This window comes from Spinacia oleracea, chromosome 6, assembly GCF_020520425.1.
Source record: "Spinacia oleracea cultivar Varoflay chromosome 6, BTI_SOV_V1, whole genome shotgun sequence".
In the NCBI taxonomy this organism is placed as follows: domain Eukaryota; kingdom Viridiplantae; phylum Streptophyta; class Magnoliopsida; order Caryophyllales; family Amaranthaceae; genus Spinacia; species Spinacia oleracea.
Genome location: NC_079492.1, coordinates 43,113,362 through 43,134,651, shown reverse-complemented (window position 1 = coordinate 43,134,651; position 21,290 = coordinate 43,113,362). Strand labels below are relative to the sequence as shown.

The 21,290-nt window shown below is 37.7% G+C and overlaps 2 protein-coding genes across 2 annotated transcripts; one reads left to right on the top strand and one right to left on the bottom strand.

The window, feature by feature from the left end:
• Window positions 1-6,045: 6,045 nt before the first annotated feature.
• Window positions 6,046-7,493, top strand: LOC110802435 (uncharacterized). The gene is made up of 2 exons (XM_022007875.1): window positions 6,046-6,886; window positions 6,997-7,493. The coding sequence occupies exons 1-2, from the start codon at window positions 6,046-6,048 to the stop codon at window positions 7,491-7,493; spliced, it is 1,338 nt and encodes a 445-aa protein (XP_021863567.1).
• A 7,570-nt stretch (window positions 7,494-15,063) lies between these two features.
• Window positions 15,064-15,643, bottom strand: LOC110802434 (soluble inorganic pyrophosphatase 3-like). Its single transcript, XM_022007874.1, has 2 exons — window positions 15,287-15,643; window positions 15,064-15,192 (listed from the first exon to the last, which is right to left on the bottom strand). The coding sequence occupies exons 1-2, from the start codon at window positions 15,641-15,643 to the stop codon at window positions 15,064-15,066; spliced, it is 486 nt and encodes a 161-aa protein (XP_021863566.1).
• Window positions 15,644-21,290: the final 5,647 nt, after the last annotated feature.

Genomic DNA, 21,290 nt, shown 5'->3' with positions numbered 1-21,290 from the left:
ATTAATTTCGGACAAGATACAACCTAAATCTGACAAATTTTTCTTCGTTGGGTATCCAAAAGAAACTATGGGGTATTACTTCTACAACAAGTCAGACAACAAGGTATTCGTTGCTCGTGACGGTGTCTTTTTGGAAAGAAATCATATTTCCAAATTGACAAGTGGGAGAATAATAGACCTCGAAGAGATTCGAGACGAACAACGAACTCAGAACTCTTTAGAAGCAGTTCAAGTTGATGAACCTTAAGGTCTTTAGAAGAGCCAGTGGGAGTAGTTCCTCAAAACGTTGTTGCCCCTCGTAGGTCAAATAGAACTATTTTTCAGCCGGACAGATGGACAGGCGTCCTCTTGACTGAAAACTTAGACGTTCTCATATTGGATAGTGATGAACCTTTGACTTACAAGCAAGCTATGACGAGCCCAAGCTCCATTAAATGGTTAGAGGCCATGCAATCTGAAATAGACTCCATGTCTGAAAATCAAGTCTGGGATTTGGTTGATTTGCCGGATGGGTTCACACCTATCGGATGCAAATGGGTCTTCAAATTGAAGAAAGACAAAGATGGAATTGTATACATATACAAGGCTAGATTGGTAGCAAAAGGTTACAGGCAAGTTCACGGCGTTGACTACGATGAAACCTTTTCTCCAGTTGCGATGCTTAAGTCTATTCGGATAATCCTTGCGATTGCTGCTTTTCATGACTATGAAATATGGCAAATGGATGTCAAAACTTCCTTCTTAAACGGTGTTCTTGAAGAGACTGTGTTCATGACACAGCCGGAGGGTTTTGTCGATCAAAAGAACCAAGGAAAGGTATGCAAGCTTAAGAAGTGCATCTACGGACTAAAGCAGGCATCAAGGATTTGGAATAAACGATTTGATGAAGCAGTCAATAAGTTTGGCTTCATCAAGAATCAGGACGAATCTTGTGTATACAAGAAGGTCAGTGGGAGTAAAATTGCATTCCTAGTCTTGTATGTTGACGACATACTGCTTATTGGAAACGACATTCCTATGTTGGAGTCTGTAAAGACTTGGCTCGGGAAGTGTTTCTCAATGAAGGACTGAGGAGAGGCACAATACATATTGGGAATCAAGATCTATAGGGATAGATCTAAGAGGATGATTGGACTATGCCAAAGCACTTACATTGACAAAGTGCTAGCTAGGTTCAATATGATGGAAGCCAAGAGAGGCCATCTACCCATGTCACATGGCGTATATCTAAGCAAGAATCAGTGTCCCAAAACATCTGATGAGCGTAGAAAGATGAGTGGAATTCCATACGCTTCAGCTATTGGATCCATCATGTATGCTATGATTTGTACAAGGCCGGATGTTTCGTTCGCACTCAGTGCAACGAGCAGGTACCAGTCAGAACCAGGTGAGGCGCATTGGACTGCTGCCAAGAACATCCTAAAGTACCTGAAAAGGACCAAGGATTAGTTTCTGGTTTATGGTGGTACAAATGAGTTGATTGTTAAGGGCTATACGGACGCAAGCTTTCAAACCGACAGAGATGATTTCAGATCACAGTCTGGGTTTGTGTTCTTCCTCAATGGCGGAGCAGTAAGCTGGAAAAGTGCTAAGCAAAGCACTATTGCGGATTCTACAACTAAAGCCGAGTACATTGCTGCCTCAGAAGCAGCAAAGGAAGCTGTTTGGATTCGGAAGTTCATCGAAGAACTTGGTGTTGTCCCCTCCATTAAAGGACCAGTGGCTTTGTATTGTGACAATAGCGGAGCCATTGCCCAGGCAAAGGAGCCTAGGAGCCACCAGAAGTCTAAGCACGTACTGCGGCGATTTCATATACTTCGAGAGATCGTTGAAAGAAAGGAAATCGAGATTTGCAAGGTTGGAGCTGACGACAACGTCGCGGATCCATTGACTAAACTGTTGCCACAAGTGAAACACAACGCACATGTAGGAACCATGGGAATCAAGCATGTTGGAGAATGGCTTTGATTTTCTAAGTATTGTTTTAGAACATCTGTTAGATCTATGTTTAAAACAATTGGTTTAACCATTTCATATTTATGAAATTTATTATTTCATATTCATTTAATTGTAGTTTAGAATTAAATGATAAGTCCATGTGATTCAAATCATTCAAATGGGATGTCAAGATGGATTCTTTGGCAAAGAAACACCCATAAGTGAACTTGAATATTGAAGTCACAAAGGATCCCTAATCCAGGTCATTGAAAGGTGGACTACCAATGACTAATGAAGATTAGATTGCAAGTAGATTACTTAGTTCTGTTTCTTGAACTAGAGTGACTGGATGTCAGAATCTTTTGCATAGATACTTATTGGATCTTGTATCGGATTGACCATGAGAACGCTTTAAGAGATTAAAGTCATGTCATAGGTAGTTATCATTAATGGTGATTAGAAACCGTTCCTCAGAACATGAGCGATTATGTCTGCTCGTTTGAGAATTAGTTCGCTTTGATACTAGCTAAATGTCTCACCGTAAAAGGAGGCTATAAAAGCAGTTATTGGGCGTACTATGAATCAAAGTGAGTGTTCATAGATTATAAGAATGGATTGTCCTCCTATCTGTGATAGGATATGGTGTTGTTGTGTAACAAGGCCTCTCGGAGAGTTAGATACTGTAAAATGCATGGTCGTGCTCAGAATGGTTAGGCTTAACCTTCTGCAAAAGTTTGACAGTTGAACTCTGTAATCCGAGAAACACTTCGGGAGCTAATAAGGATGGCTTGGATCTTACCTTATGTTCAATAAGTAACACTAAGCGACAAAGGAATGTGGATGCACACTTGTCTGAATGACAAGTGGGAGATTGAAGGAAATATGTCCTTCACCCAAGGTGCATTAAGTCTAATACCAAGGTTCAGATTAATTGCGAACAATTAATTCAGTGAGATCAAGTGATCAGAACAGCTAGCTGGAGCAATGCTTCCGATCAGTGAGTTCTAATGGATATTGAACTCACAACTTACTCTTGACTGAACCTACAAGGTCACACCAATGACACGTAACAGATCACCGGATTAAATGAATCGGAAATTCATTTAATAGCTTTTCGGGATTTAAGTTGGAAACGTATTATACGATACGACCTTGCATTGGAATCGTATATCGTATCGCGAATATTCGTAAGCTAGGCGAAACGAATAAATCGTATCGTACGACGATGATTCGTCGTATACGAAACGATAAATAATATATCAGAAATATATTAAACGCGGATACGAGGAGCGGCCCACGAGCCGAGTGCACGAAGCACTCAAGGTACATGGGCGCGCGCGCTAGGCAAGCAAGCAAGGCGACACAACAGCGCTGGCCCATGGCCGAGCAGCTGTGTGCTCGCGCGGGCCAAGACCACGACACAGCAGCAGCAGCGCGACCCAAGGCCCAGCTCGCTGTGCGTGTGCGTGTGATGCTTCGCGGGCTTGCTAGCCGGCCTTGCCTTATGGCTTGGTCGGTTAGTAAGGTTATGTAAATAACCTTATGACCTAATTTCCAACTAAGGCAATCACAATTCAGATTACACACAACCCTAGGAGAAAACAGAGAACCCTAATTCTCTCTGAGCCTCCATAGTGTGTTCATCCCTAAAAGAAAATCTCTTGATCGATTGTCTAAGCTACGATAATCAAGACGGATCTGATCGTGTCTGTGAACCAAGTAGAGGAACGACAAGTGGAGTTCTTTGTTCGTGTTCGTTGACGGATTATTGTGGAAAACACGCTTCGAATGTAAGTTTGCTTAATCTGTGGTTTATACATGTTTCCTGGCTTTGGGGATTGTTCCGCACATGTTATTATGTTGAACTGTATTCCCCTACACTGGAGACATTCAGCAGTTCATTGGTGCTGGTAAATTCAAGATACAGAAAATGTATAATCACTTGAGGCAACAAGGTGATTCTGTGGCTTGGAAAAGGATAATCTGTAATAGTAGAGCTAGTCCAAAAAGTCTCTTTGTCACCTGGTTGGCTCTGCAGAATAGACTTGCAACTAAGGATAGGTTGATCAAGTGGAATATGATTACTGATAGCTTGTGCAGTTTATGCCAAGGATGTGATGAAGACCTCCCTCACTTGTTTTTCAATTCCAGTTACACTACTGATGTTTGGTCTCAAGTTTTGCTTAGAAGTGGGATCCATAGAAGTATTTGTGCCTGGCCTGATGAAATTCAGTGGGCTCAGAAGAAGTGCAGGAGTAGTAAGAAAAGAGACAAGTTGTGTGGAAGTCTGTTTGTGGAAACGATTTATGCAATTTGGCACCAGAGAAACCAGAAAATCTTCTTAAACAAGTTAGAACAGGTTCAAGAAGTTGTAAACAGAATATTGTTTAGGGTAGCCTGTAGAATTGGTTGAGCTGTGTTTCTTTTGCTTTGTGTGTTGACAGTTGCTCCTGGTGTGGAGTTGTATTGTGGTTAACTCTCTTTGGTAATTAATATATCCCCTTATTATTTGCCAAAAAAAAATTATTGGTAATAACAGGTGTAAAACTACGATCAAAATATATTATTTCAAATAAAGAAAAATACCTCTCGTCAAATAACACAATTCTTTTTTCGTGAATTGCTCAAACTATTGTTCAAATACGCGTACCCCTCCTCAATTGATGTTATCAAATCTGATAATAAAGAAACTCTTTATATATATAAGACTGGTTAAAAAAATTAAACAATACACTACATGACAAATATAAAAATTAAGGAGACTACATAGTATATACAGTCATCTCACGTCAAGTATATCTTATCCGAAATATAATACGGAGTATTAGAAATGACATATAAATATTAGAGGTTACTCTAGAAAAATCTAGATGGGTAATGAAAATCAAGTGATGATGTATCTAGAAGTATCTTATGCATGTAATGTGGATTTATGTAATATTAGACAAGTGTAGAAAAATCTAGAAACTAGGATATAATAACTATAAATATGTTGTATACATAAGTTGAGAGGTGGCCTAATCGAGAGAGCTCCCATAAAATATTAGGGGTAGAAACAAGTGTTCTACCAAAGCAAATATTGTTGTACAATTCTCATTAATGTAATAGAAAAATACAATTTTGTTAAAATAAAAAAAAATGATTTTGTCTGTATTCGTTTTATTTATTTAAGAATTGATATTCACTCGAGATTTCGACTATTAACTGAATGACATGCTACAAACGTATTTGGTAATAAAATTGATTTTATGTGTATTACTTAATTTTGTGAATATTTTTTCGTACTTTTTTGTAGTTGTAAATCTTCTAAAACACATGGATAGCTCAGATATGTTAAAGAAGAGGTTAGAGTGGATGGAATGTGATGATAGGATGAATTCCTTATATATAAACGGAGTGAATGAGTTTCTTGATTTTGCTTTTGGTGATTTGGCTAATAGTAGTGACATAGGAGAAGATGAAATTAAAGTTCCTTGCCCATGTAACCGGTGTAACAATAGTAGACATAAGACGAAGGACGAAATTTTCAATGATCTGTTACTAAATGGAATTGTGCGGGGATATGTTCGGTGGGTTTATCACGGAGAATTTAAACCCCCACAGAAAAGAAAAAGAGCGGATTTGGGAGATGGTAATAATGATGATATAAGGAGGATGATATACGATAGAAGTGGGCCAGCTTTCTTTAATGACCGTGTAGATGAGGAGTTTGGTGATGAGCAAGCTGATAGTTTTGATGACGAACAAGTTAATCTTGAGCCAAATGTTCATGAATACGCTAAGGGTTCCAAGGAGGCCAAAATGTTCGACAGTTTAATGAAAGATGCTGAACAAACTCTTTACCCTGGGTGTGAGAATTACTCAAAGTTGTCGTTCATTTTAAAGTTGTTCCAAATCAAATGTATGGACGGAATGACTAATAAAGCTTTCAATAATAACCTCAAAAGGTACAAGGATGTTTTACCAAAAGGTGCAGATGTTCCATCGAATTATTATGAAGCACGAAAGATGATTACTAATTTGGGGTTTGATTATGAGAAAATATAAGCATGTAAAAATGATTGCATGCTTTTTTGGAAAGAGAATGCAAAGCTCGAAAAGTGAACAATGTGTGATAGAAAGCGTGATCGAAAATCACCAAAAGTGTTGCGCTATTTCCCACTAAAACCAAGGTTGCAAAGGTTGTTTATGTCATCTAAAACCGCAAGTGACATGAGGTGGCATGCTGAAAGTAGAGAAGAAGAGCCAGGAGTCCTTACACATCCAGCGGACGGCAAAGCTTGGAAGCATTTTGATGAGAAACATCCGTCCTTTGCTTTAGAAACTCGAAATATTAGGTTAGGTTTAGCAAGTGACGGGTTCAATCCATTTGGAGGGCTTAGTAATGACTATAGTATATGGCCAGTTGTACTTGTTGTTTATAACCTTCCTCCATGGATGTGTATGAAGCAACCTTACACCATACTATCTTTGTTAATTCTTGGGAAAAGTGGGCCGGGAAATAACATTGATGTATACTTGCAACCGTTAGTTGAAGAATTAAAGGAGCTGTGGGAATCTGGGGCCAAGACTTATGATGTTTCCAAACATGAATATTTTCATATGCGAGCTGCATTATTATGGACCATTAATGACTTTCCCGCTTATGCAAATTTGTCAGGATGGTCTACCAAGGGGTATAAAGCATGCCCTCGTTGCATGAGTGAAACTCCTTCTACTTGGCTACCTAACAATGGAAAATGTTGTTACATGGATTATCGTCTATTTTTGCCTACTGATCATAAATGGCGAGATAGTAAATCCTTTAATGGGAAAGTAGAAAGAAGAGGCCCTCCAAATGAATTAACTGGTGAGGAAATTTTGGCTCAGGTTAGTGATCTGGAAAACATGAAATTTGGAAAAAAATCACCATCACTGCCAAAGAGAGATGATAACTGGAAGAAAAAGAGTATTTTTTTTTTGCATTTCCATATTGGAGTTCCCTTCTACTTCGTCACAATCTTAATGTCATGCATATTGGAAAAAATGTGTGTGACAGTATTATTGGTACTCTCCTAGATATTGAGGGAAAATCCAAGGATAATTTAAAGGCTAGGCATGATCTCAACTGTTTAAAAATCATGAAACACCTTGCTCCTAAATTGATCGGTGGAAAATGGCATATTCCTCCCGCACCATACACATTGTCTAAGGCCGAGAAAGAAAAGTTCTGCAAGTTTTTGGAGGATTTAAAAGTTCCAGATGGATATTCATCTAATATCTCAAAATGCATAAATTTGTATAAGCGTAAAATATCGGGTCTCAAGTCCCATGATTGTCATATGATTCTTGAGCAATTATTGCCACTTGCAATTCGTAGAGTTTCATCTCCTAAAGTATATGGGGCAGTAGTTCAATTAAGTGCATTTTTCAAAGATTTGTGCTCTAAGTCGTTGAAAGTAGAAGACTTGGACAATATGGAACGTGAAATTGTGGTCATATTGTGTGAGATGGAAAAGATTTTTCTTCCATCAATTTTTGATGTGATGGTGCACTTGTGTATACACCTCGCATGAGAGGCAAAAATGGGTGGACCAGTACAATACCGATGGATGTATCCGATTGAAAGGTATATATTTTTTTAGTTTCTATTTAATAGTTTTGTTGTTGATTACGATAATATTATTAATATACAATTTTTGTAGGCTTATGGGCAAATTTAAGGGTTATGTTCGAAACAAAAATCGGCCTGAAGGCTCCATTGCAGAGGGTTATATTGTGGAGGAGTGTATGTTGTTTTCTTCAAAGTACCTGCATGACATCGAAACAAGATTTAACCAACTAGAAAGGACTGCCGATGGAGAAAATGATAACTATCCCGGTTTATCTATATTTGCACCATCAGGCATTCCTTTGGGAAAGGGAAAATGTAGATCTGTTACGGAAGAAAAGGTACTCCAAGCTAGAGAGTATGTACTGAAGAACAGTGAAGAAGCACAAGTGTATTTAAAGTATGAGACTATATTTTATTTTTGTATAAGCACACAAATAAAATATAAAGGAAAGCTTGAAATATAAATAATGCTGTTTTTTTCCTATCCTTTTAGAGAATACGAAGAAGGCCCTTTCAATAATGATTTGATAGAATGGTTTCGTAATCGGGTAAGTTAATAACCTCATATCTTTTGAATTACTTTTGAATTATCATATATTTATAATAGACCCTTTCTATGTGGAGTAGGTAAAGGATTTGCCACATGAAGGCGAGGACCAAGTGGTGAAAGATTTACAAACTTTAGCTCTAGGCCCTTTAAAAGGTGTCAACTGCTTCAATGGATATCTTGCAAATGGTTTTAGATTTCACACCAGAGATATAGAAAAGAAAAGGAAGTATCAAAATAGTGGGGTCATGGTTAAAGGAATTTCTGCAAATAAGGAAGATGACTACTTTGGTATTTTAACTGACATAATTGAGCTACAATATTTGAATGGAAAAAGATTGGTATTGTTTCGTTGTGACTGGTGGGATATTCACAAGAGAGGTAGAAGTATCAAAATTGACAAGCATGGCTTTGTCAGTGTTAATAGCCGATTTAATTTGCGTACTAATGAACCTTTTGTTCACATGTCCCAAGCTCAACAAGTATTTTATGTTAGTGATGGATTTTAACCAAATTGGTTGGTTGTCATCAAGACCCAACCAAGGCATCACTACAGTGTGCTTGAAAAAGAAATTATAGAAGACGAGGATGCGTTACAATATCATGAACCAAGGTCATCCCAGGATATCTTAGATCGGGAGATTGATGATGCAGTTGATCACCTAAGAGATGATATTGGGGATATGATTATAGATGCTAATGAAGCAAATCAACCAAAACATTTTGAGGCAAATCCAGAAGGAGATCCTATTGATAATGACTCTAATGGTGATGGTGATGGTGATGGTGATGGTGGTGGTGGTGGTGGTGGTGGTGGTGGTGGTGGTGGTGGTGGTGGTGATGGTGATGGTGATGGTGATGGTGATGGTGATGGTGATGGTGATTATGAATGTGATAGTTTGACAAGTTTGGTAGAAAACACCAAAGAGAAAAGAAGAAAAAGGAAACACAAAGATAATGGAGGGAAAGATGATGAGTACGTTCCTGGAGATGATGAGCTTGTTCCTGGAGACGATGATCTTGTGGAAGCTGAATATGAGAAAGAAACAGATCTTGCAGTTTCAAGAAAGGTAATCACACGAGATAGTACTTGATATATTGTACAAAATTTAAATAGTTCTTGTCATTGGTTTTTAAAGTTGTTTCGGGAGAAGAGTCAAAAGAGGAACAAAAAAGGCAATTTCATTCCGCCAATGTCAATAGCCAAACTTTTGAAGAAGGGTAAGAATCAACAACAAGCATTAGGAGGAAATGAAGCACAAGTATCACTCTCAGCTGCTATAGAGATCGTGCAAAAAGGTTAATCTAGTTCTTTTACTAATCTGCGTTTTACACTTGTTTTAGCTTGGGATGCGGGTTGTCCTAAAAATCTAGTGAAATGATTTATTTTTGCCTTTATGTATGTATGTTTGCTTCATTTTTGTCAGATTTCCTTCCCCTTTCCCTTATCTATCTGTACTTTTCCTTCACCCCTCCCTTTATGGATGTTACTAAAGAGTGTAGGCTGACCTCAACAATCACCTTTTGACTCTCAGAAGTTCTGAATCTTAGTGATATTTCACAAGATCTATTAGCTAGTCCGCAACTTTCTTTCTTCTTGCAATCTAAATATCCTAATAAAACACCATTAGGGAGTGTTGGCATTGAATCGATTATTCTCACTTCCAGGTTGAATGACAGTGGAATTATAATTCGTCAGCTAATTAAGCAGGATATACAATAGATCTCCTAGTAATTAGTCACTTTTTCTGCTAATAATTATTTTGAAAGCTGACTTCAGAAGTCCGAACTCTAAAGCTGTCAGTGCCAAAACACCAATCTAATGTATGGAGTACACTCATATATTCCTGTATCCGCTGATTAAGAATTTACAAAATCAGACATTGCCTTAAGAACCTTAAGACTTTAGAGTTCTAACAGCAGATTTTACAATTTACAACACTTAGTGGTCATTAAGGTAATGTTTTAATTAGTATACCTATATTTATAAACCTTACGTATTTGTATTATTAAAAGGAGATTGATAAACCGAAGTATGTAAACAAGAGCATGAAGTAGTGAAGCAGCTTGTTGCAAAAGTTGTTGATGATGGTAAGAATACAAGTTCTAAAAATGTGGTACTCACGCAAGTTTATTCATGAATGCAGCCTTAAATAGTCAACAACAGATGGATGAAGATCAGGAAAATGTGGACAACCTACAGAACGAAGGTATCAAATTATTCACGCTCTCTTTCTTTCTCTTTTTCTGTTTTATTTCCCTGAGCCGACTCAGATTCAAACTTCAAAAAGCTTCTTGATCTGTTTGTGATATTTTGGTTTACCCTCACAGTAAATCTTGTCACTTTGGTTTAGCTAGAAAGTTTTCTATTGCCTCCCTTCTCCCCCCCCCCCCCAACACTTGACACGTTGAAAGGGCCCAACTTCTTCTTTGTTTATTACGTTTTTACAAACTGAAAAAATGTTTGTTTTTTTGATTTTATGATGTAGATGCACGTGATCTGAATGCTGAGCGTCATACCAGGAATAATCAAGATATGGAATTGGAAAGAGGTAAACTTATTATGCTTTTGCAACTGAAAAAGAGTTATGTAAGTAATATTTTGATGTGTTACATGTACTTTCATGTGACTTCTTAATTTAATTTGTAAACCAGAAGAGGAGATGATTGAAGTATTATGGAGGAAAACTTTGATCAAGATGGACTGACTGGAAGTGATGGACCGGATGATGCACCCCTTGATGAAATTGAAGGTGCCCTTGTGAATATGGATGTTGATCTTGATAATCCTGGTATGACTTTCGTTTCTTATTCTAATAGAAATGGTCTTGCAAATAGCTTGAAATATTTGTATCTTATGCCCTTCATTTCTCCAATAACTATGAACCTTGTTGAGCTTAGGACTGACAATTAGACCCTTTATGAGTTCAAATTCTGTGACTGAATGGCTGATGCTTTGGTGTCATTTTAGCTATTACATTGTGAATGTTTGAAATGATATTCTATCCAGGTATAAACTGTTTTATATGGCTATCTGCTTCCTCCTCCCACCTTTAAGCATCTCAATTATCTGCTGCGTTGCCCACCTCTAAGCCTCTCAATCTACCGCTTGCGTGCTATAAAACCAATTGTTTTCTTGTTTTGCAGCCTGTAGTGGATTCATGGAAGTTTCCAACTTTGCTCACACAATTTAGAAGATGTCATGAATATATGTTTCTTTGTTAGTTGCTTCTCAAAGTGTTAACCCAACCATTTAACTCTGTACTTTCTACAGCAGTTTGAGCTGTTCTTCTCTGTGATGATTAAATTGGATAAATTAATATCTTGAAATGAGTCAAATGACACATGGCAAGGGTGTTCAATTATCCTTCTACTTTCATTTGTCGATATATCTTGACATGTTGACTGTTTTGGAATGTGAGCAAGGGACTGTTTGGTACATTGCATATGCATTTGCTTTTCTTCTAGTTTTCTTTAGGAGGTGCTAGCTCTTTTAGTCAAATATAACCATCACATAAACTAAATTTTCTTTTGCATACGGCAATATACATTACTTATACATGTTAGCATGTATTTAAGGGGTTGATGAGGAAGAGGGCGTACATTACAATACCGTGTTCCTATTGATCTGCCCGGAATATCTGGAGTTTTTGTGACAGATATGTTTTATCATCTGATATAGTTCATTTAAAATCTATAACGGACACTAAACAAACAATGTAACCGCAGTCCAAACCCACCTTCTAAAGGAGGAACTAGAACTAACAATTAGACCCTCTATGAGTTCAAATTCTGTGACTGAATGGCTGATGCTTTGGTGATTTTGACCATTAATTTCTGAAGAATCATATTGATCGCAAATGTGTAGGTACAAATATTATAGTACTAATCCAACATACTTCCAAGTTAACATATACTCTCTTTGCAAGGTCTGCCCCCCAGCCTACAGTTGACATTCAATCTTTATGCTATTTTCTCTCTTTGGACCACACTTATCCACCCCACCATTTCTCTCTGTTTATTCTCCCCTCTATATGTGCATTAACTCAATGTTAACTCTGAGTTGGGACGAAGGGAGTAATTAGAAGAAGAAAAAAAAAGTCAATGCTCGATCTTGGTTACTAAAAGGTCAAGAATACTTTAGTTCTAGAGGGAGTGGATAATGAATTAGAGGTGTATTGCACTGCTAAATTGGATGTCATATGCTGTAGTACTAGTATAGCTGTACTGTAATTTCCTGGTTAATTTGGACAGAAGAATTGACCTTCTTAAAAGACAAACTGGAAGCCCTATCTCTAAATCTTATCGAGGCTTTAACCTTCACAGAAGTGTCAGATTTGCACAACTTCAGATTAGCAGTGTCAGATTAGCAGTAAGCAGATATGAAACGGATACCTGAAAATATATCTAGTATACACCCGATCACAAGCCATACCGCCTTAGAACTTTGCTCAAAGTTGGCATTACATTATACTCTTGGTAGAACCTTCTCAGACCTATAATAGAACCTACCTACAGTCACAAATGAAGCTAGAAATTAATACCTGTGGATATTTCGATGTCTGAAACTTGGATAACCTGGAATTAAAGTCAGTAATCTACTAAAGAAGATTTTTCACTTAAGTTCTTATGAGTTCACAAAACTGACATATTTCTGAAATGGGCAGATATGTAAGACCTTCATGAAATTTATGTGCAACAAAGGTGTAGTGTCAACTAGTATTGACCACAAAATGTTTAAACCAAAACAGTGCAACAATGTGTTCTATGCATGAATTGGACACTGTCATGCCTCCAAGCAACGGAACATCTCTTTGTCACATATTATACATCTATTGAATCACATATGTGTATGGCATGCAACCTGATAATTTGATATTATAATCTGATATTTTCTTTGCATAATTTGTTTTTCCCTTTGTCCAGAAACTGTTACAAAATCGAAGAAATCAAGGGGGACAGTTTATTGCAGAAAGCTTACATTGTTACCCCCTGGGAAAAAAATCAATGTGGAGTTTGATGATGACGGAAATTCAATTGGTCCCGAATCTTCATTATTTTCTTTCTACTTAGGTCAACAAGTACAAAACCGTTCAGTTTGTCCCGTACAAGTCAAACTTTGGGAAGACTTTAAACCTGAAACGTCAGATCATTTGTGGACTTGTATCCTGGTAATATAGTTATAATGTACAAGTCAAACTTTGGGAAGACTTTAAACCTGAAACGTATATTCATTTTTCTTATGTTGTCGACTTATAATCTTTAATTGATGCTTTTTTGTAAAATTTAGGAGAAATTCTCATTTGATGATCCCGAGTTTAGGAAGGAAAATGTCATGAAACATGCAAGAAGGTTATTTAGGGATAGCAGGCACAAATTGAAGAGGAAGTTCTTCAACGATCCAACTTTGAAAACGAAAGAGGAGCGCTTGAAAAATAAGCCTCCAAGCATGACAAAAGTAGATTGGAAATACTTAGTTGAGCTTTGGAGTGATTCTAAGTTTCAGGTAAGTTTTTTTGGCTATTAATAAATGTTTTTCAAGCTCAAATCTGTGAGCCCATGCATCGTATACCTAGCATGTCATTAGTAGATTACTTTCCAACATTTCAAAATCCTTGATCGGGATTCAACATAAGTTTTGTTACTTCCAGGAGAAGAGTGAAAAGGCAAAAAAAAGCAGGTCCTTTCAAAGGATGCCTCACTACAATGGCACTCAAAGTTTTGCTCGCCTTAAACAAGACATCGTAAGTGAATATATATAAATATATTTGAATATTAATTGTTTTTTAAATAAATTATTTTTACAAAGCTGCTATTGTAGATGGAACAAAATGATGGGAAATGTACACGTCTTGATGTGATGGTAGAATCTCGTTAGAGAAAATCAAAATCAAAATCAAAGAAGCGAGTAAATGCTGTGACCTTAGCCAATAACGTACATGCAGTAGTAAGTTTATAACTTCTTCAGAACTTATCCTAGGGTTGCATACACTATTACATTACCCAACTCATCTTTATTTGCGTGTAGGATGAACTAACGAAATTAAAGGAGCAAAGAGAACAAGGACTTCATAAGAAAACAGATGAACAGATTTTCCAAGAGGTGCTCGGCAAAGATACGCATGGATATTTGCGTGCCAATGGACCTGGTAGAAGTATTACAAAGCATTTTTAAGTGAAGCCTTCCCGATTAAGTCTTGCTCAAGAGGTTAATGAAGTTAAAAAGACGGGTGAGGAAGCAGTTCTAGATGCTAAAAAAGAGGCTGGGCTGATTAGGAATGAGGTAGATCAAAAAATTTCTTAAAACAACAAACTTTGGGAGAAAAGACTCATGAAGATTCTACAAGCTTGTTGGAAGGATTTATCTGACACTCTTGATGCTGAAAGTGACGAATCATCATCTTGAAGTAAGTATATGCATATTCCTTTTTTTCTTCCTGAAAAGATGCTTGACACACAATCAAAATTTAATCAAACCTGCTGCTTTAGTTTTGATGAAATTTTGGTATAAGTTGCTTTAGTTCTTGCTGGTTTTGAGTTGAGGGTACAGGTTGAAGGACCTACCTAGATAGAAGTTGGTTCTGATAGTTGAGGCCATATATTTGTGTTCCTTTGTATTGTATGTTGTTCAGAATTAGCATCTGTTGGAGTCTTCATGTGGTTAGGGGTAAGATTTCCTGTGTAGGGAAATTGTTCAACATGAATTGGGTCTTTGCTTTGATTTCCTGACATAATGAGTGTCCTTTAATCTTAAATATTCAATCAAAAGTCTGAACAATCCGCTATTCCTTATCTGTATACTTTTCGAAAGATTAAGAAGTGAAGAACAACTGACGGGAAATAATGAATCTTTTGAATAAAAAATGTAGTGTATTTCTTGTCGGTGTTTAAAATTTGAGGAGATACAACAAATTATTAGAAAAGTTGAGGAGAAACATTAGAGAAGTAAGAAATATAATAGTAATTATTTGAAAAAGGGTGACATTTAGGATATAGTCTTCAAAGAAACGACGGATTTATGCAAGTCTGTGGGAGAAAGTTCCTTGATGTCTGAGTAAAACATGTACTCAAGATCATCAGCACAAACATCTTTGATTTTATCATCTGCCTCACCCTGCATCATTTTAATTAGAGTATGTTACAGAAAATTCAAAGCTGAAAATAGGTGAGGAATTATAAGTTGAGCACAGATCTTTTTTAGTGAAGACCCTCCTGACAAGTGAGCTAGCTGATCTTCTAACAGCTCGATAAAGGCAGTGGCCATCAGGTTTAACCTCATTAATGGTCATTCCAAGTGGGTCCAGCTTCTTCTCCAATAACTCATCCTCAACCACTCTTATCACTAGTGATGTTTCTTTGTTGCTCCTGTTTTCTTTGCTCCCTTGCAGCTTCTTGCTGAGCTCTTTTCTCACGTCTCTTGACGCTTTTACTATGCTTGTGATGATCAGCATGACTGGCAATAGATACTCCAGGGATTGCTTTGACAAGAGTGTTAAGGTTTCCCTTTTCATTTCCATTCGCATTAGTACTGCTATTATATCCCAGTGATGAAAGTTCCTGCGCATGTTTTTCTCTAAGATTTGCAGACAGTTTAGCAATTTACTCCTCAACTTGCTTTATTTTTGCTTTCTGTTATGCTTTGGTACCTTTAGCTGCAGCCTTTTTCATCGCAGCACTGAAGTCTGCACAGCACTACACAGCATTGCACTGCACTGCACTTCACTTCACAGCACAGCACTGCAAAACACTGCACTGCACTGCACTGCTCTGCACAACACTACAGACAGCACTACAGTCTTCACTCAGCACTGCAGTCTGCACAGCACTGCAGACACAAGACTGCATTATACCAGACACATCTCTGCCGTCTGCGGTAATGCCGTAACTCGCATAATATCCCCTGGTTACAGCATACACAAGCGGTTGTGCCAATGGATGATCGATGTGATTGAATGACAACAAAGGCATTTATAGGCGCAAAACTATAATCTTAGTGTGATGCAAGCCCTGATTTGTTGTGTGGCATTTAGAGTACACCTTATTTGTGCCCAGATGCAGCCATAATTTATTTGAAATTCTTGGTGTAAACTTGATTTTAACATCCGTCTTATTTGAAATTCTCGGTGTTTTAGAATTTTGATTCTCCCTCTACCAGTACGCACACAACATAATTTCCTAATTCTTCCCGAACATCTAATTAACATTCATTTTGTAATTTTAATCTTATTCGCATCTCTGATTGAGAGTTATTTTAATCTTATTCGTCATTTCTGATTGGTTTAACAATGTTTATGATTTTTGCTTGTCTTTGTAGGTAAAGTGAAGTATGGAGCTAAAGGAAAATAGTCAAATGATATGGAAAAGAAAAACATTGTGGTTGTCTTTGATATTATGGATTATGGAAGTTAGCTATAGTATTTTAGATTTTAAAGATACAAAGTAACATTGACTTATGTTCTTTTTGTTAAAAGATTGGTGTTTTTTTTATGCGTATACTTTTGTGTAAAACAATTTGGTTATGAATGAAAGTTTTTGCTTGAGAATATTATTTTTAGTTTCCAATTTTGTTGATTTTTGGAAACATGTACCATTATAAATGATTACCGAATTATTTTTTCCACGTTCAATTGTTACTAGCCACGTGTATTTAAACGTGTCTAACTGAGTTTCTAGTCACAAATGTTGTACTCTTGCCACGGTTTTTTGTGTGGCTATGGGATATTACTTCCCACGGAATATTACACCTCGCCACGAGTTTTTACTTTTTGCCACAACTTTTTCCGTGGCAAAATACTATAATTTGCCACGGGTTTTCCCATGGCCAAAAAAATTATTTTTGCCACAACCATGTTTTTCCCGTGGCAAATTTCTTGCCACGGCCACTTGTGCCACGGGAGTATCAGGCTGGAATTCCCGTGCCTACATAGCATAGCCACGGAAATTTTCTACTTGTGCCACGATGATTACCGTGGCACAAGTGATGATTTGTAGTAGTGACATTCAATCAATTCTCGAAAAGGAGAAGTTGAACGGGAAAAACTTCCCTGACTGGCAAGGAACTTGCAAATAAATCTTATGCAGGAAGGGAAGGAGTATGTCCTGGATGAGGAGATGCCCGAAGCCGCTGGCAAAGGGGTCACTCAAACTGCCCTCACTCATTGGATTGAAGCCAACAAGGATGTGAAGTGCCTAATGCTTGCCACTATGGGATCGGATCTACAGAAAACGTTCATCAACTCAGATGTTTTCACGATCACCAGTGACTTGAAGAACATGTTTCAAGATCTCGCTAGAGTCGAAAGATTCGAAACCCTTAGGGAAATTCTGGAGACCAAGCTCAAGAAAGGCGAGCCCGTAAGTCCACATGTTCTCAAGATGATTGGACTCATTAAGAATATGAGTAGGTTGGATCAGTAGTTCTTCAAGAAATGGCTGTAGACACCATCCTCCACTCTCTTCATCGCGGGTATGATTAGTTCAAACTGAACTACATCATGAATAGTTTGGACAAATCGCTAACTGAGCTTCACGGTATGCTGAAAACCGCTGAAAAGACGCTTAAGAGTGATAAGCAAGATGTGCTTATGGTGCGAGGGGGCAAAATAAGAAATCTGGTAAGAAGAGGAATGCTAATAAGGGTAGCAAGAAATCTAGCTTACCTAAGCAAAATGGCGCCAATTCTCCAAAGAAGAAGGTGAGCCAACCCACTTCTGAGTCTGAATGCTTCTACTGTAAGAAGAAGGGGCATTGGAAGAGAGATTGCTTGAAGCTAAAGGAAGATCAGAAGAACGGAACAGTTGTTCCATCTTCAAGTATTTTTGTTATAGACTGTAATGTTGCTAATTCAACTTCTTGGGTATTAGATACAGGTTGTGGCTCACACTTGTGTTCCAATCCACAAGGACTAAGAATAAGTAGAAGGCTTAGCAAGGGAGAAGTGGACCTACGAGTGAGAAATGGAGAAAGGATTGCTGCATTAGTTGTAGGCACTTATCATTTGTCGTTTCCCTCTAGGCTAGTCTTGGAACTGGAAGAATGTTTCCATGTTTCAAGTATTACTAAAAACATTATTTTTGTTTCTTGCTTGAATGATAAGGGCTTTAATTTTGAAAATAAAATACAATAGTTGCTCATTTTTTTTAAAAGAAATGTTTCATGGATCTGCAAAGTTAGTCAATGGACTTTAAGTGCTAGATCACGACAAAGAAGTTTAGAACATAAATACTAAAAGGGACAAAACAAATGATTCAGATCTCACCTATCTGTGGCATCAGATTAGGCCATATTAACATGAAACTCATGGAAAAGCTTCAGAAAGAAGGAATTTTAGAACCATTTGACTTAGAGGATTATGGTGAATGCGAGTCATGCTTACTTGGAAAAATGACAAGCAACCTTTCTCTAAAGTTGGAGAAAGAGAAAGTGAACTATTGGGATTAATGAATACAGATGTATGTGGATCAATGAGTTCAAATGCTAGAGGTGGTTTCAACTACTTTATAACTTTTACTGACAACTTTAGTAGATATGGATATATCTACCTAATGAAGCACAAGTCTGAATCCTTTGCCAAATACAAGGAATTTCAGAGTGAAGTAGAGAATCAACTAGGCAAGAAGATAAAGCACTACGGTCTGACACATGCGCTGAATATCTAAATTACGAATTTGATGACCATCTGAAATATTGTGGAATCTTGTCAGAATTGACTCCTTCTGGAACACCTCAATGGAATGGTGTGTCGGAACGGAGGAATAGAACCTTGCTAGACATGGTTAGATCAATGATGGGTAAGGCCGAACTTCCAATAGAATTTTGGGGACATGCACTAAACAGAGCTGCACTCACTCTGAATAGAGCTCCGTCAAAAGCTGTCGAAAAGACTCCATATGAACTGTGGTATGGAAAGCCTCCAAAAGTGTCTTTTCTTAAGATTTGGGGTTGTGAAGTATACGTCAAACGATTAATTTCAGACAAACTTCAACCGAAATCTGATAAATGTATCCTTGTGGGCTACCCAAAGGAAACAAAGGGGTATTCCTTCTACAATACATCTGAGAACAAGATGTTTGTTGCTCGAGATGGTATCTTTTTGGAAAGACAACACATTTCCAAAATGACAAGTGGAAGAAAAGTACACCTCGAAGAACTTCGATTCGAACAACAAACTCTAGAGAATAATCAAGATGATATTCAGGTTGAAACACAGAGATCTTTAGAAGTATGTGGTGAGGTTCAAGAACCAACTAGAAATGTTGCCCCGTGTAGATCGCAAAGGTATAGGTCTCAGCCAAAAAGATATGTTGGTATTTTAATGTCTGAGAGCCATAAAATTACATTGCTGGAAAGCGATGAACCTGCGACTTACAAACAAGCTATGACGAGCCCTAGCTCCAAGCAATGGCTAGAAGCCATGTAATCTGAATTAGACTCAATGTCTGAAAACCAAGTTTGGGATTTGGTCGATTTGTCGGATGGCTACCAAGCCATAGGAAGCAAATGGGTTTTCAAGTTGAAAAAGGACAAGGACGAAAAACTAAAAAATTTTCAAAGCTAGATTGGTTGCAAAAGGATACAGGCAAGTCCACGGTTCGGATTACGATGAAACCTTTTCACTAGTTGCAATGCTAAAGTCTATTTGGATAATGTTAGCAATCGCTGCATATTACGATTATAAAATATGGCAAATGGATGTCAATACTGCTTTCTTAAACGACGTTTTAACAGAAACTGTGTTAATGACACATCTTGGGGGTTTTCAGGATCCAAAGAATGCTAAAAAGGTATACAAGCTAAAGCTTAAGAAATCCATTTATAGATTGAAGCAAGCATCAAGGAGCTGGAATATACGTTTTCATGAAGTAGTCAGTGAATATGGCTTCGTCAAGAACGCAGACGAATCTTGTGTATACAAGAAGGTCAGTGGGGGCAAGATTACTTTGCTAGTATTATATGTCGATGACATATTACTTATTGGAAATGACATTCCTATGTTGAACTCTGTAAAGACTTGGCTTGGGAATTGTTTTACAATGAAGGATCTAGGAGAAGCACGGTACATACTGGGCATCAAGATCTACATAGATATATCACTACTACAAAATCGGCTTATAGTAACGGCAATAAACCGTTATCATAGATCAATTAACTGTTGTAATAGGCCTATAGCAACGGTTTGAAAACCGTTACCAATAGGGGGCGTTGCTTTAAGTCTATAGCAACACTTTCACGATTTTAGGCAACAATTATGATAAATTGTTGCCATAAATAACTATAGTAACGCTTTTTACAGGCAACACTTTTAACCTATGGCAACAGTTATTCAACAACTTAAGCCAACATTTATACATTTAAGGCAACAATTTTTCCCAAATTAAGGCAACACTTATTAGCTTGTTGTTGGTTAAAGCTTAAAACTAATGCAACACTTTCTTACACTTATGGTAACATATCCAATTTTATCTGTGGAAACACTTTCTATTGAGTTTATAGCCACACTTTCTTACACTTATGGTAACATGCCCATTTGTATGGTCTGCAGCAAAGGAAGAATGGAATTGGTGAAAAGAGGAAGGATGTTGGTAACCATAACCAAGGTGGTGGCCAGCAGAATCAAGGGAACTTTAAGAAAAACAAAGGAAACAATCATTTCCAGTTCAAGGGAAACCAGGGAGGAAACAAGAACAACTTCCACAATAACAATGGAGATAGAAATCAGTTTGCAGGGAATGGAACGAGAGTCTATGAGTGTAGACGTTGCCATACTAATCACCCGGGTCGAGCCTGTAATGGAAACCAAGTTGTCTGTAGGTTTTGTGAGAATCTAGGCCATAGAGAATTTGAGTGTCGGGCCAAGAATGGGAAACCCAACCAAGGAAACCAGGCCAACCGCCAGAACAACAACCGGAATAACCAAAACCGGAATGGAGGGAACAGTGGTGGAAACCAAAGAGGTAACCAGAGTGGAAATAATGGCAATAATGGCCAGGGTAATGGAAAGCCCGGAGGGAACTATCAGCAGAATGGGAACCGAAATGCCAATGGAAATGCCAATGGTGGTGGCTATAACAAGGGAGTTGCCCAAGGAAAGCTGAATGTGATCACTAGGCAGGAAGCCAAAAACTCGTCTGACGTCATAGCTGGTACTTTAACTAAAAGGTACTTTTTCTATTAACTCCATTTTAGTTAAAGTACTATTTGATTCTGGTGCGA